The sequence below is a fragment of the Syngnathoides biaculeatus genome, chromosome 16 (genome assembly GCF_019802595.1).
Source record: "Syngnathoides biaculeatus isolate LvHL_M chromosome 16, ASM1980259v1, whole genome shotgun sequence".
Taxonomy (NCBI): Eukaryota; Metazoa; Chordata; class Actinopteri; order Syngnathiformes; family Syngnathidae; genus Syngnathoides; species Syngnathoides biaculeatus.
The window spans coordinates 6988038-7000556 of record NC_084655.1 but is presented as its reverse complement, the minus strand read 5'-3'; the positions used below and the strand labels follow the sequence as shown (position 1 = coordinate 7000556).

Here is a 12519-nt window from a genome sequence, read left to right as displayed (position 1 = left end):
CCGGGTGTTTTGGAAAAGTGTGAAGAGTGAAACCAACCTCCCGAGTGTTCGAGCAAAATCCAGCAATACAAAAGGCCGGGATTTCGGCTAACACAATGAAAAGAACGAGTAATTTTTCGCCAGTACAATCGGTAGAAATCAATATAAATACTCAGCCCCGCTACTGCAAAAAACTTCCCTTCCTGGTTCTTCTCCAGCACAAAAGCCTCGAGAGGATTTTCATGGCGAAGATCCAAAAATCCATATACGACAACATCCTGACACGTGGTGAAAAGACGGATGGGTCAATTTCAGCTGACTTTCATTAAAAACATACTAAAAATTGTGCTTTACGTGTTAATTGACCTTTAAAGTTCTACTACTGGTCTATAAGTCACTAAAATGGTGTAGGTCCTGAACACACAAAGTCCATTTTATATTTCTTGCACTTTACACTGTTTTTAATAGTATTTATTTTCCCACTGTCATTTGTATCTTTTTTAGTTTTTAAGGTTTTCTCTGTATTCAAACGCTTTTAATCATGCAAAGCACAACTTGTGAATGAAATGCGGTATACTGTATAGATCAATTTGCTTTGCTAACCCTGGAAGGGAAGTCAATGTTGCGCTGTAATGCTTATGGTTAATTGCGCTGCCCTCTGTTGGCCGTGATCGGAGATGAAAAATGTCAGTGTGGGGGGACACCTGGTGTCAGCTCACAGGGAAAGCACGCAGAGGCCCAAAGGCCTGGAAAAATGAGGCACTGTGGAACCACAGCAAACATTTGTTTCTTTTCGTGAGCATTGATTTTTGACTCAACCAACTCACTTGAAGTACTGTAATCAGCTATGATATGGTGCTTCTTTCTCCAAGTATTTTTAATTCCGTTTGAAAATTTGATTGAGTTACATTCAAAAGCTTGATACCAATAAATCAATTTTCAAATCTAAAAATTACATCCTCAAACTACAGTCAAACATTTAGAATTTAAAGGCAGAATATACCTCCCTAAATTATTTTTGGGCACGAGTGTGCAAAAACTTTCTGAAGATAATACTTCTGTTATGGCTGAGTGAATCCATTTTTCTTTGATCAGAAATAAATTAAATCCCATATTTTATGCTGAAACTGGCTGCCAGTCCAGGATGTTTCACCGCCTCCTTCACCGGGGGTGTTATTCAAAGGTGGGTGCACCCCCTTTTGGGCATGAAACTTTTAATAAAACAGTTAAATGGTGAGCTCTGCTTACTTCTAACAATGTAAATACAGGGCAATCAGTCTTTTCCTTTCGGCTTGTCCCGTTAAGGGTCACCACAGCATGGCATCTTAGATGAACACATTTGTTTGGCAGTTTTAACAGTGGCTGGCCTTCCATACGCAACCCCTATTTTGAAAAATTAAAGTATGAATCCAAAAAACCAAAATATTTTTGCCAAACTTCAGACATAAAAATGTAGACAAATTTATATCAAATAGGCTCAAAAATGATATCATGAAATATAAGTGAGCAATAAAATAAGTGATCTACAGGGCCAGTGCTACAGATAGGCCTAATCGTATTAACAGTTGTCCATTAAATAATATTTGAGACATTAACATCCAATTTACCTTTGTCTCCTGGTTTGGATATGCTCCTGGACATTTTTTTTTTTGCTATCAGGACAAAGATTGCACAGCACTTCGCTGGGAACGTCCACTTTTTGTACATGTTCGGTTAGACATGATAGTTTTTGTCCCTATCTGTACAGTTACACTTGTTTCAAGCCAAGCCCATCTGAAACTTTTTTTATCCCAGTGGTTATCATCAACTTCCCTGGCATGATCTTTATCTTTTCACTCCAAGACTCTCTCCATACTGGCAAACAATCGATTGATTGCAGCCTCGCATCAAGCTGTACCCCCCTGCCGCCCAATTTTCACGTTTCACAAAAACGACAATTTCAGATGGGGGGAAAAAAAAATTAAAAAAAAAAAAATTCTGCGACACTATGGAGAACTCTCATCCCTGAATTAATTGGAGTCAATTTCACAAATTGAGCCTTTGGACTTTATTTTAATAATTTTGCAGACAGTGAGAACAGAGCTGACAGACTTCAGGCAGTCTCTTCCTTGATGAGGCGGTCCTTCTTGAGGGGTCCCTGTAGACAAAAGAAATACAATGTTGACAAATGTAAATACTGAACTATGTGAATGAGTGTGTGAGCACTCATGTTTCCAGAGAGTGAACAGGGAGTGAGCACAAAAGGGGCACTACTCCCCTGCCTCACTGGAGCTCAATATAGCACTGGAATGGAACCAGAGTTCACAATGAAAAGTGAACCAGGTTACGAACAGTGCACGTAAGCAAGGGTGGGGGCCACCATCTCACCATGAAGGCCTTCTTCTCCTCCGCCGTCTGGAAACGACCATGACCGAACTTGGAGGTTGTGTCGATGAATTTCAGGTCGATCTTCTCCAAAGCGCGACGATTTGTCTGCACCAGCAGGGACTGCAAAACAAATTTACTTCATTATTTAGCCAAAGATGTGTCCACATCTATTCACCAATTTGGTCAATATTTTTTCCAATTATTAGATGTCAGATTAAATGGAATGACCATTTATGGTAAACAGTTCACATTCTTCAAGACTTTCCATTGCAAAAATGTAGGTTCGTTGTAGTACATTTTAGGCTCAAGCTTAAATTTCACCTCAACACCGAATATCCCAAACTTTATGATTCATATAATTCCTGATTTGTCCTCACCTTGCGGAGGGTAAGAACTCTCTTCTTGGTTCCAACCACACATCCTTTGACCATGACAAAGTCATTAGTGACTTCTCCGTAGTGGACAAAGCCACCCTATTGGAGTTAAGAATACAATTACATGATATTTGTGACATTACTGAGATTGGCGCCAGCGCCATAAATACTGACCAGAGGGTTGATGCTCTTGTTGGAAAGATCATACTCTGTGGACGCATTGTTCTTCACCAGCTTTCCGTCCTTCTGATGGTAACCCTGACCAATCTTGTAGATCTTTAAAAAGAACACCGTTACGTTTGTGTAGCCATTCAAAAACCAGAAAACAGAAGCGGGGGTACCTTCTTGTTAATCTCTGTACGGTGGTGGTACCCTTTCTGACCAGCACGGGCCACAGAGAAGGCCACGCGGGCGGGATGCCAGGCACCGATGCAGGCCACCTTGCGCAGTCCACGATGGGTCTTGCGGGGCAGCTTCTTGGTGTGCCAACGGCTGGTTACACCTATGCATAGATGAACAACCATTTATCAAAACTGCACCACAAAGTCCACCGGGCATAAATCATAGGGTCTGATCAAACAATGGGCTACTTTTTAACCAACTCAAATCACAGGGGAAAAAGACCACATTTCAGTTCATCTGATATAACTAATGCAAAAAAAAAAAAAAAAAAAAAAACCTAGCAATCAGCACTTCTTGTAACTATTCAAAGCATGCCCCCCACCCTCAAGTTACACTTCTGAATAAATCTGCAATTTTCCTCAGTGCTTCAAATCTGATCATTGAGCCCCCCAACCCCTTCTGTTCACAGTGCCAATAAAGTCTGGTATCCCTTTCAAGCTAATCAAAGACAATTTGACCAACTTTTAAAATGACCACCCTTAGGTGCTTAAGTAGAAGTATGGAACAAATCTTGGCACCTTTGTACCCGTGTCCCTTGGTGACCCCGATGACGTCAATCATCTCATCCTGGGTAAAGACATTGGCAACCGGCACAGCCTGCTCCAGCTTCTCACGGGCCCAATCCACCTTGTCGGAGATGGAGCCTCCATTCAGCTGCACCTCCATCAGGTGAGACTTTTTCTGCTTCAGGGGCAACAGACGCATCTGCCAGCAAACAAAAGAATTTCATGAGCAATGAAGATAATTTGAAGGAGTGTGGCAGCTGCTCTGAGGAGGGCAAGTCTCAGAAGGAAGGCAGCTGGAATGTATCCTCACTGGAATAGTCAGGCGCCATGCCTGACGCAGGAGTTCCATGGTCTCGTCAGTGACAGCATTGACACTAGCCTACTTGCAATCTAAAATGGTTCGTCTGGTTTAAATATAGCATTTTTTGTAAGTAGGCCAGTGTCTGTAAAAGCAATGAGGCAAAAGATTCAACATTTTTCTAAACTCACCTGCGTGTGAGCAATGATGCGAATGATCTGGCAGTACTTCTTCATGGCGGCAAAGTCCTTCTCCAGCTGTTTCTTGCCCTCCTCGTCCTGCCACTTTTTGCTGTACTTGGTGAACGCCTTCTTCTTAGACTTGTACCTGTGAGGTAGCGGGCACAACGAGGTTGGCGACAGGCCCTTCATGACCACAGAGGGTCAGCGGAAGAACACAGCACCGGACTGGCCGCCCTGATCGTGGAGGGGCAGCACCAGCCAACAAGATTTCGGCTCATGGCGACGGCTTCTAAGCAGAACTTTCCACCGGCCAGAGGAGCCCGGAGCTCATCAGGGCACCGGGCACCTGAGCGGAGCTGCCACCAGAGGCCACCGTAACTGTTAGACTCGCTCAGTGAAGAAAAATCTCCACTGGGTTCCTAACATCTGCATTGAGCACTCAGGCAGTGGTTCTCAAATCGTGGGTCAGGACAAGTTTGCTGGGCAAATTCAGAATATGCAGTAAGTTAGCACTTAGCTCTTCATCACATTGTATTTAATCCTTGTGTGCCTTTTTACAAGTTTACTGCAATACATAAATATATTGCATGCAGGTAATGTCGGCGCCTTTGATTTTTGTTTAGCCTTCACTGTAACTCCAACAAAATGAAAAGTGTGAGTGAGTTACCAAAATTACAGCCACAAGCTGGCGGAAAAAAAGCAAACTTCGCTGCAACTATCCCTTACCACTATTGCATTGTTACAATGCATACCAGCATCTAAAGTTTAACAGATTACTTTAAGATGAGATTCAGCATCTTAGTTTACTAGACAGCAGAAACGCTCACCGAAAAATTCATAACCATGTGCACGTGTATATTTACGATTCCTTTTACCAAGTAAGTGCTTCATGAGCTGAAGCATCAGCATCGTCCATACAGACAGAGCATTTTCAGACTGGACTACGCTCAAATAAGTTCATTCTCCATTCTTAATGTGCTTTGTACAGACTCCGCTTTATATATTCAAATCTAAAATTGGAATGGGTTGGCAACAACAGAAAAACGTGTCCCGTGGTATCAACAATTGAGAACCACTGATCTAAAACTGCGGCATAGTCTCTCACCAGTTCTTGTAGAACCGCCTTTTGCACTCATCACTAATGTGCTCAGCAAAGACAGTCTTGAATGAGCGAAGGCCACGCGGGGTGCTCACGTAGCCCACCACACCAACCACAATCATGGGAGGAGTCTCCAAGATTGTGACTGCCTCCACCACCTCCTTCTTGTTCACCTCTGCAAAGGAATGCACAAAATTTAAGCTTTCGTGACTGAAACACTTTGAAATGGTCGATTTAAATCGGGGAATGCTCAGAATTCGACGTTCAGCAAGGGACTTCATTCAAGCCCATTCTGTCCGCCCGTCGAGGGTCTCATCATTGGTTTTAAAAACGTATTTTAAAATGGACTAGTTACACAACTCACTTGAACCAGGCCTGTCCACCTCGCGGACGATGTGAGTCATTCCGGCCTTGTAGCCCAGGAAGGCGGTCAAGTGAACGGGCTTGCTCGAGTCGTCCTTGGGGAAGCTCTTGGCCTTACCCCGGTGACGGCGACTCCTCTTGCGGGGCAAAAAGCCCAAGGAGCCGTGGCGCGGAGCCGAAAACTTGCGGTGGGACTACGGGATAAAAAAAAAAAAAAAAAAGTTAGCCATGAGCAGTTGCAGCTAACAAGCCATGAGGGAACCACGACGTTCGTATGGATACGTCACTTCGACTTCTCAAAACTAAATCAGAAAAGTCAATAAATACTTTGATATTCACATTAATAATCTACGTTTTAATCTTATCAAATCGATCTGGTATAAACAGCCATTGTAGGAAACGACGATTTGTTTTTCGCACAAGACTGCAAGTCTTTCTTCTCATTCGGCTGCAAAAATCTAAATTTAACATAAATATTTTAAGTCAAAGCCCCGTGTCGTAAACACTGGAAGAGCCCAAAGTCTAAGATTGCAAAGATAACGGACGGATTGCTATTTTGACAGCATGCATACGAAAACACCAACCATGATGTCTCCTATCCGATTGAAAGAGACCAACTTCCTCACGCGATGATAGTTATATGCTGTCACAACTCTCGCGGGATTCAACGAGACCTCGTTGAAGTATCGCATTTTGACCACGATGCATTTACTACTGATCTAAAAAAAATGCCTGGATAGCTCATTGGCCACCGGCGCTGAAGTCGCCGGAAGCAGATATCCGCCATCTTGATGCTCCCAAAACAACCATGCCGACCTGTGCAGCGATTAACTGTGTTAATCGCCAGTTTCGTGGCTGTGGGAAAACATTCCACAGGTAAATTAGAAAGATTTACTTTATCCTGTGAAAGTTTTTTTAAAGGGTTTTGTATTTTATGATGCGCTTCTTTCACTTGAACAAAGTTTTGTTGTTGTCCACTGTTCAATCTCTGCTTCACCTTTATAGACCGACGGTTTTTCGCAAAAAAGCAATGTAAATATTTTCCCAAACTTCATCAGTGGACATGCTGTCTGAGTGTTCAGCTGGTACAGATGAATTAGTCCACTGTATTTTGTGATTAATATATATATACATTTTCATGATAGATTCCCTCAAAGTAAGCACTTGAAGATTAAATGGATTGCAAACATGAAAAGAAGCAAGTACACACCCTCGGCAACAGCAGTATTGTGCTCGGATCACTTTGAGGAAAGTGCTTTTGACCGCACTGGCCAGACGACGCGCCTACGAAAGAATGTAGTACCCACATTATTTCAGTTTCCAGACCACCTAACAAAAAAGGTAAGACATATAGAGCTGCTACGATTTGATTATTTGATCACGTTTATTTGCTGTCGATAGTTTATTTGGCTCCTATGATGAAGACAGTAGCGTACAAGTGGTAAATCACTCACATTTGTTCATCTACTGACAACTCTTCCACATCAAGACATTAATTTTTCCAGAAACCAGTAAACTGCTTTACATGGTGATTTCCAGCAAATAGACTGATAGCAGACCCATGAGCACCAAGTCCATGAATGACTTACCAAGGCCTGGCTCATTGGGTATCTCTCAGTATCAGTTTCCGAGTTCCATATCCAGTTTATAGCGAGTGAATAAAATTATATAAATTAAGCAGAATATTGAAGTACTGAAACAGTGTGGACATACAATTGGGGGCGGGGGGGTGAATTCCATAAATCTGGTCTACCTTATTCAGTTCCTGGGGCCTCCCTGGCTTAATCAATATATATCTGTCAGAAATTTGGTCCGCACTCTTGGATGGAAAATTTGGTCCGCACTCTTGGATGGAATGCTTTTATTTCACATGGTTCTTCACAGCATATTTTGGGAAAAATTAATATGCCACGGAAATCGGGTCCAGAGTAATATGAAACGTTTCTTGACAGTCATGATGTTATATGTCTTTCCTTTGCACTTAGCCTTTTTTTGGCTTACCAAGTCGAATTAAAAATCCTTCATGTTACCAGAACTGAAAAAATGTCAAGCTCACACGACCAGTTTCAATTCAACATGCCAAATTTGATTGAGAAAAACCTCGCCATTATCCAACCTGTAAATCGTGTCTTCCACACGTTTCAGGAGTATCAATATGGCGGCCAACTGGCTTCAACCAATCGACCGCCAGATATGTATGGGCTATCCAGTCTTTTTTTTTTTTTTTTTTAGGTCGGTGGGACCACGATGTAGTTACACATAGCAGCCACTAAGGGTAGCTGTTTACCTTCACGACGTCAGAGCAGGAGAATGAAAATGTCTGGACACTCGCTGAACTCATCATACTGCTCTGTGATTGGTTAAAACAATGTCACGTGATCCATGGATGCCATGTTGTTAGCCAGTTTCGAGTCCACGTTTAATTTATGACGTTTTTAAGTAGCTTTCTTGTTGGGCAATATGGTTTGCTGTGTGGCTGTAGGCTGTTCAACTCGTTTCAAACAAGGCGTCCGCATGCATCGTTTCCCAAGAAATCCAGAAAGACGACACTTGTGGGAGATCAAAGTGAAACGAGTGGGCTGGAAGCCTCACAACAATTCTTTACTTTGCGATGTAAGTACTCGTTAGTTATGATTATTTACTCAGTTTTGTGGGGTCAAGTTATGAAAAATCCAATTGATTTTTGCATATTACACTATAACCTATCATCAATATAATACTTAAATTCAATTGAAAGGTTACTGCATCCTCTGATAGTTGTTGAAAGGTTCCCGGTGATGAGAGAATCCCGTTAGGGGCTTTTCAACCAATCAGCCCAGGAGCTTTTGAGTTCCTGGTTGCCCACGTGGTATGTGTTTCCATTGCTCTAATTAATCCAGGGTAGCTGAAGCTAATAAGGGCGATATTACTCATTACTGACGTCTATTGGATCTAAAAAGTTATTGTATTTCAAGCTTTCAATGTCTTTTACATCTTAATATAAATTGATTTTGATGGCTTTTGAACCTAACCCTTTATCCGGGAGAGACGATGGAGAACTGATTCACATTTGCAATGCCAACATGGCTGCAGACAAGTCTTTGGGGTATGGGTTTTTTTTTGTTCTTTTTGTTTTTGTTTAAATATACTGTACTGTACAAGTGTATTTCAGTAAACTGGAATGTCCATCCATTCATCCATTTTCTGAGCCGCTTATCCTCACGAGGGTCGCAGGAGTGCTGGAGCCAACCCCACCTGTCATCGGGCAGGAGGCAGGTTACACCCTGAACTGGTTGCCAGCCAGTCGCAAGGCACATGGAGACAGACAACAGTTGCACTCGCAATCACACGTAGGGGCCATTTTGGTTTATTCTGCTGTCTGCAGTCAGATTAGTATCGCAAATACATTCCTTGGATAAGGTTCAATAAAAACATGACATTCATGGTCAGTTTTTGTCTGTTTTCAAATACAACAGTGACGTATTCGGTGTCTGTAAATGTGTTTGCATTAAAATAATGAAAAAATATATATATTTTTTCTTTTGTGATTGGAAGGATGGAAGTTGTTTTTTTTCTCCAACTAAATGACTGGAAGTTTAGGGTACTTCCTGCAAAGTTTCATGCTGTGGGAAAGCCTCTATACTTATATTATTTGTGTAATAGAAATATTCCAAATGTTTTTTGTACTGTATTTCAGAAACATTTTGACCATACCCAAAGAGAGTTGAACCATCCTGAGAAACCTTTGAAATGGAACGCTGTGCCTAACATTTTTGCACACACTAAGAAAGTTGCAGCAAGACGACCCAGAAAGCAAAGAGTAGAGCCTGATCCTCCCAAATTTTGGAACGAGCTGGATCATCCGTATGCTCAAAAATATAATTGTGGGTGTGGCGCAGCTGAACTTTCAGTTTCAGGTTAGTATTGTTGAGAATGCTACAACCTCAGAAATTTTATGTGAACGTCCATTTTTTCATTCACCTATCTCACGGACCATTATTACTGAAATAATTAGCAACCCCAAATATCGTCACTATTAGGTGGAATTGTTGGATTTTCAAAATGAAAAGGTTACAAGAAATACAGAAAATAAAAACACAATTTTGGTTAAGTTACCAAATACCACATTGTTGGCATTGTACCTAGAATTGCTATGACATACATTTATGCACACACATCAACGCAACCCCACCCCAAAATTACATTCAAACTTTTTTTTTTTTTTTTGGTGCAAGTATAACAACCAAAAGAAATGCAACAGAATAAGAAACAACAAGCTGACTAACTAGTGTAAAAGCTGGGATAGCTGAGATTGGCTCCCGCACTCACGTGACCCTTGTGAGGATAAGCGTCTTGGAAAATGGAAGAATAATCTGGTCACAAATTTACATTTATGGTTGATATGCTTCCATCTGAACTTAAGCATTACAATGATCCATTTTTTTTTAAATCAAAGCAAAACTCTCCCATATTTTCAACCATGAATTATGCTGCACTGCTCCTGCACAGTAAGGAGAAAGGTGCTGTTTTACGACAGAAGAGTGTTTGAAAACTTTAAATTTATTAGTAATGCGTAAAAAAAATGTAGGAACACACCAATGCTATCTATCCAGGCATCCATTTTCTGCTTATCCTCATTGGGGTCAGAGGTGTGCTGGCGCCTATCCCAGTTGACTCTGGGCGAGAGGCCAGGTACACCCTGAACTGCTCCCCAGGCAATCGCAGGGCACATGTAGACAACCAACAACTCACATTAATACCTATGGGCAATTTAAAGTCTTCAAGTAACCTATCATGCATGTTTTGGGGATGTGGGAGGAAGCTCGAGTACACAGAGAAAACCCACAGACACGAGTTGAACATGCAAACTCCGGGGAAGGCTGAGTCCTCACAGCTGTGACCCGGATCTGCTAACCAGTAACCAAATGTGCTTCCCAATAGTATTGATTTTGGCTGGCAACCAGTTCAGGGTGCACCCCGCCTCCTGGCTGAAGATACCTGGGGTAGGCCCCAGCATGCCTCTGACACTTGTGAGGATAAGCGCCTCAGAAAAAGGATGGCTAGAAAATTTATTTGGACGGACTGTACGAGGTTTCTACTTGACAGCTATTTTAACAATACAAGCAGAACCAACGTGTTTTAAGATCTGTACATTGCAATATCTTTTTTTAATTAAGGTATTTATATACATATTTTTATCTTATTTTACTTCTTTCAGACAACAATATGGCTGATATCATTAAAGCAGAGGTAGCAGCTCAAGATGTGGTCAATCCTGTCCCTGCTGTACCTGCGCCACCCACTATAACCATTGTTCCTCTAAATCCTGATGACCAGATTCGCAAACTTCAAGCTCAAAACCTCATCTTACAAAGGAAGCTTCGGTATGAACAACGCTTAAGAAGATCAATAGCAAATGAGCGGTCTGTAATGCAGGAGAAAATGATGATGGTGTTTAACAATAACCAGCTCGAGAATATGAGTAAGAAGTCATCGTGTTCCTTCAAGTGGTCAATGGATACGTACAGAAAAGCCCTGAAGCTTAGAAATGCTTGTGGAAAAACGGGTTACGATGAACTTTTGCGTCAAGGTTACCCTCTGCCCTCGCTTCGTTCTCTGCGGCGGAAGGACGTCGTCTCCATGGAGTCTCAAATCCAAGAGGAGACGCTGAAGACCTCTTCAACAAATGACAATGAAAGAGATTGTTCCGTTGCTTTGGATGAGACTGCCATCGTAAGTGACTGTCAAAATGATAAGAGTAGTTGCAGCTTTCGTGAAGATGCTACTCCAGGTTCTAGTGCGACACTAACACAGACCGTTGTCCTTGTTGCCTCTTAAAGGCGAAGGTTTTTTTCACAATTTTTTGTAAGAACCCGCCGTGCCTGAAGTAGACCCATCAGAGACAGAAGATTTGACCACTGAGTTGTTTTCTTTGGTAAAAACTCCAATTGGAGGTACACGATTGGGCCTGAGCCCCGCTCGACAGATTTTTCTTTTATTAATGTATTGCTGTCAGGTCGTCCTGGCAGCATTAACAAAATAAAAAGTGAAACTTCCCCCTTAGGAATATGAATTGATTTAGTATTTATGTTTATAACATGTTATAACACGGCAGCACAGTGGGACGACTGGTTAGCGTCTTACAGTTCTGAGGATTGGGGTTCAAATCCCAGCCCCACTGGTGTGGAGTTTGCATGTTATCCCTGTGCCTGCATGGGTTTCTTCCGGGAACTCCGGTTTCCTCGCACATCCCAAAAAACATTAAAAAATGCTGTAATTGAAGACTCTAAATTGCCCCTAGCTGTGATTGTGAGTGTGAATGGTTGTTTGTTTCCATGTGCCCTGCAACTGGCTGGCAACCAGTTCAGGATGTACCTCGCCTCGTCCGTGAAGATAGTGATGCGGCTCAGATAATGGATGGATATAACAGCCCAACTGGCATGGTGGATGACTAATGAGCACATCTGCCTCATACGAGTTCTGAGAATCACAATCTCAAATCACAGCTCTTGATGTGTGGAGTTTGCATGTTCTCCACGTACTTGCATGGGTTTTCTGCAGATACTCTGGTTTCGTCCCACATAAAAAAAAAAACCTTTATCGTAGGTTGATTGAAGACTCTAAATTACCCTTTGGTACTAATGGTTCTTTCTTTGTGCCCTGCAATTGCCTGGTGACCTCACATCTCCTCCGAAGATAGCTGGGATTGGCTCCAGCATACCTGTGACCCGAGTGAGATTAAGTGGTACAGAAAATGGATGGATAATAGCCTATTTCTTTTTTCATTAACTTGCTATGACAATAGAGTAATTATGTATGTACAGTATTTGTGTAGTCAGGTTTTTGTAGAAAATATTCCTCTCAAGTAGTTTGTCATTCAAATGTATTCTATGTTGAATTTTGATTTAGTTGCAAGTCACCTTGCGTTTAATTTCAGTTTAAAAATGCATGATTTGAATTGTAAAATACT

The 12519-nt window shown here is 41.8% G+C and overlaps 2 protein-coding genes and 2 non-coding genes across 6 annotated transcripts; 1 reads left to right on the top strand and 3 right to left on the bottom strand.

Annotated features, from left to right (window-relative positions):
* Positions 1 to 2011: 2011 nt before the first annotated feature.
* Positions 2012 to 6277, bottom strand: rpl3 (ribosomal protein L3). Its single transcript, XM_061845293.1, has 10 exons — positions 6155 to 6277; positions 5572 to 5764; positions 5214 to 5382; positions 4118 to 4253; positions 3641 to 3827; positions 3062 to 3222; positions 2895 to 2996; positions 2724 to 2819; positions 2347 to 2466; positions 2012 to 2116 (listed from the first exon to the last, which is right to left on the bottom strand). The coding sequence occupies exons 1-10, from the start codon at positions 6260 to 6262 to the stop codon at positions 2072 to 2074; spliced, it is 1317 nt and encodes a 438-aa protein (XP_061701277.1). The 5' UTR covers positions 6263 to 6277; the 3' UTR covers positions 2012 to 2071.
* Positions 2185 to 2317, bottom strand: LOC133515161 (small nucleolar RNA SNORA54). The gene has a single exon (XR_009798977.1). It is a non-coding gene; the product is annotated as a small nucleolar RNA SNORA54 (small nucleolar RNA).
* Positions 3900 to 3995, bottom strand: LOC133515163 (small nucleolar RNA U83B). Its single transcript, XR_009798979.1, has one exon. It is a non-coding gene; the product is annotated as a small nucleolar RNA U83B (small nucleolar RNA).
* A 14-nt stretch (positions 6278 to 6291) lies between the features above and the next one.
* Positions 6292 to 11605, top strand: LOC133514048 (uncharacterized). Of its 3 annotated transcripts, none has more exons than XM_061845296.1 (4): positions 6292 to 6446; positions 6716 to 6911; positions 9247 to 9466; positions 10768 to 11605. In XM_061845296.1, the coding sequence occupies exons 1-4, from the start codon at positions 6379 to 6381 to the stop codon at positions 11385 to 11387; spliced, it is 1104 nt and encodes a 367-aa protein (XP_061701280.1). In that variant the 5' UTR covers positions 6292 to 6378; the 3' UTR covers positions 11388 to 11605. The 3 variants fall into 3 exon arrangements, with proteins under 3 accessions (XP_061701280.1, XP_061701281.1, XP_061701279.1); XM_061845295.1 differs by lacking the exons at positions 6292 to 6446; positions 6716 to 6911 and adding exons at positions 8229 to 8655; positions 8722 to 8899; XM_061845297.1 differs by lacking the exons at positions 6292 to 6446; positions 6716 to 6911 and adding an exon at positions 7827 to 8183.
* Positions 11606 to 12519: the final 914 nt, after the last annotated feature.

Coding starts and splice junctions, on each gene's coding strand:
- rpl3 (XM_061845293.1), bottom strand. CDS start 6,262: ATGCGATACTTCAACGAGGTCTCGTTGAATCCCGCGAGAGTTGTGACA. Junction 3,828..4,117: donor GCATCATTGCTCACACGCAG/GTGAGTTTAGAA, acceptor GTTTGCTGGCAG/ATGCGTCTGTTGCCCCTGAA. Junction 2,467..2,723: donor GAGTTCTTACCCTCCGCAAG/GTGAGGACAAAT, acceptor TTTGTTTTGCAG/TCCCTGCTGGTGCAGACAAA.
- LOC133514048 (XM_061845295.1), top strand. CDS start 8,564: ATGGCTTTTGAACCTAACCCTTTATCCGGGAGAGACGATGGAGAACTG. Junction 8,656..8,721: donor GCTGCAGACAAGTCTTTGGG/GTATGGGTTTTT, acceptor AGTGTATTTCAG/TAAACTGGAATGTCCATCCA. Junction 8,900..9,246: donor AGTTGCACTCGCAATCACAC/GTAGGGGCCATT, acceptor ACTGTATTTCAG/AAACATTTTGACCATACCCA.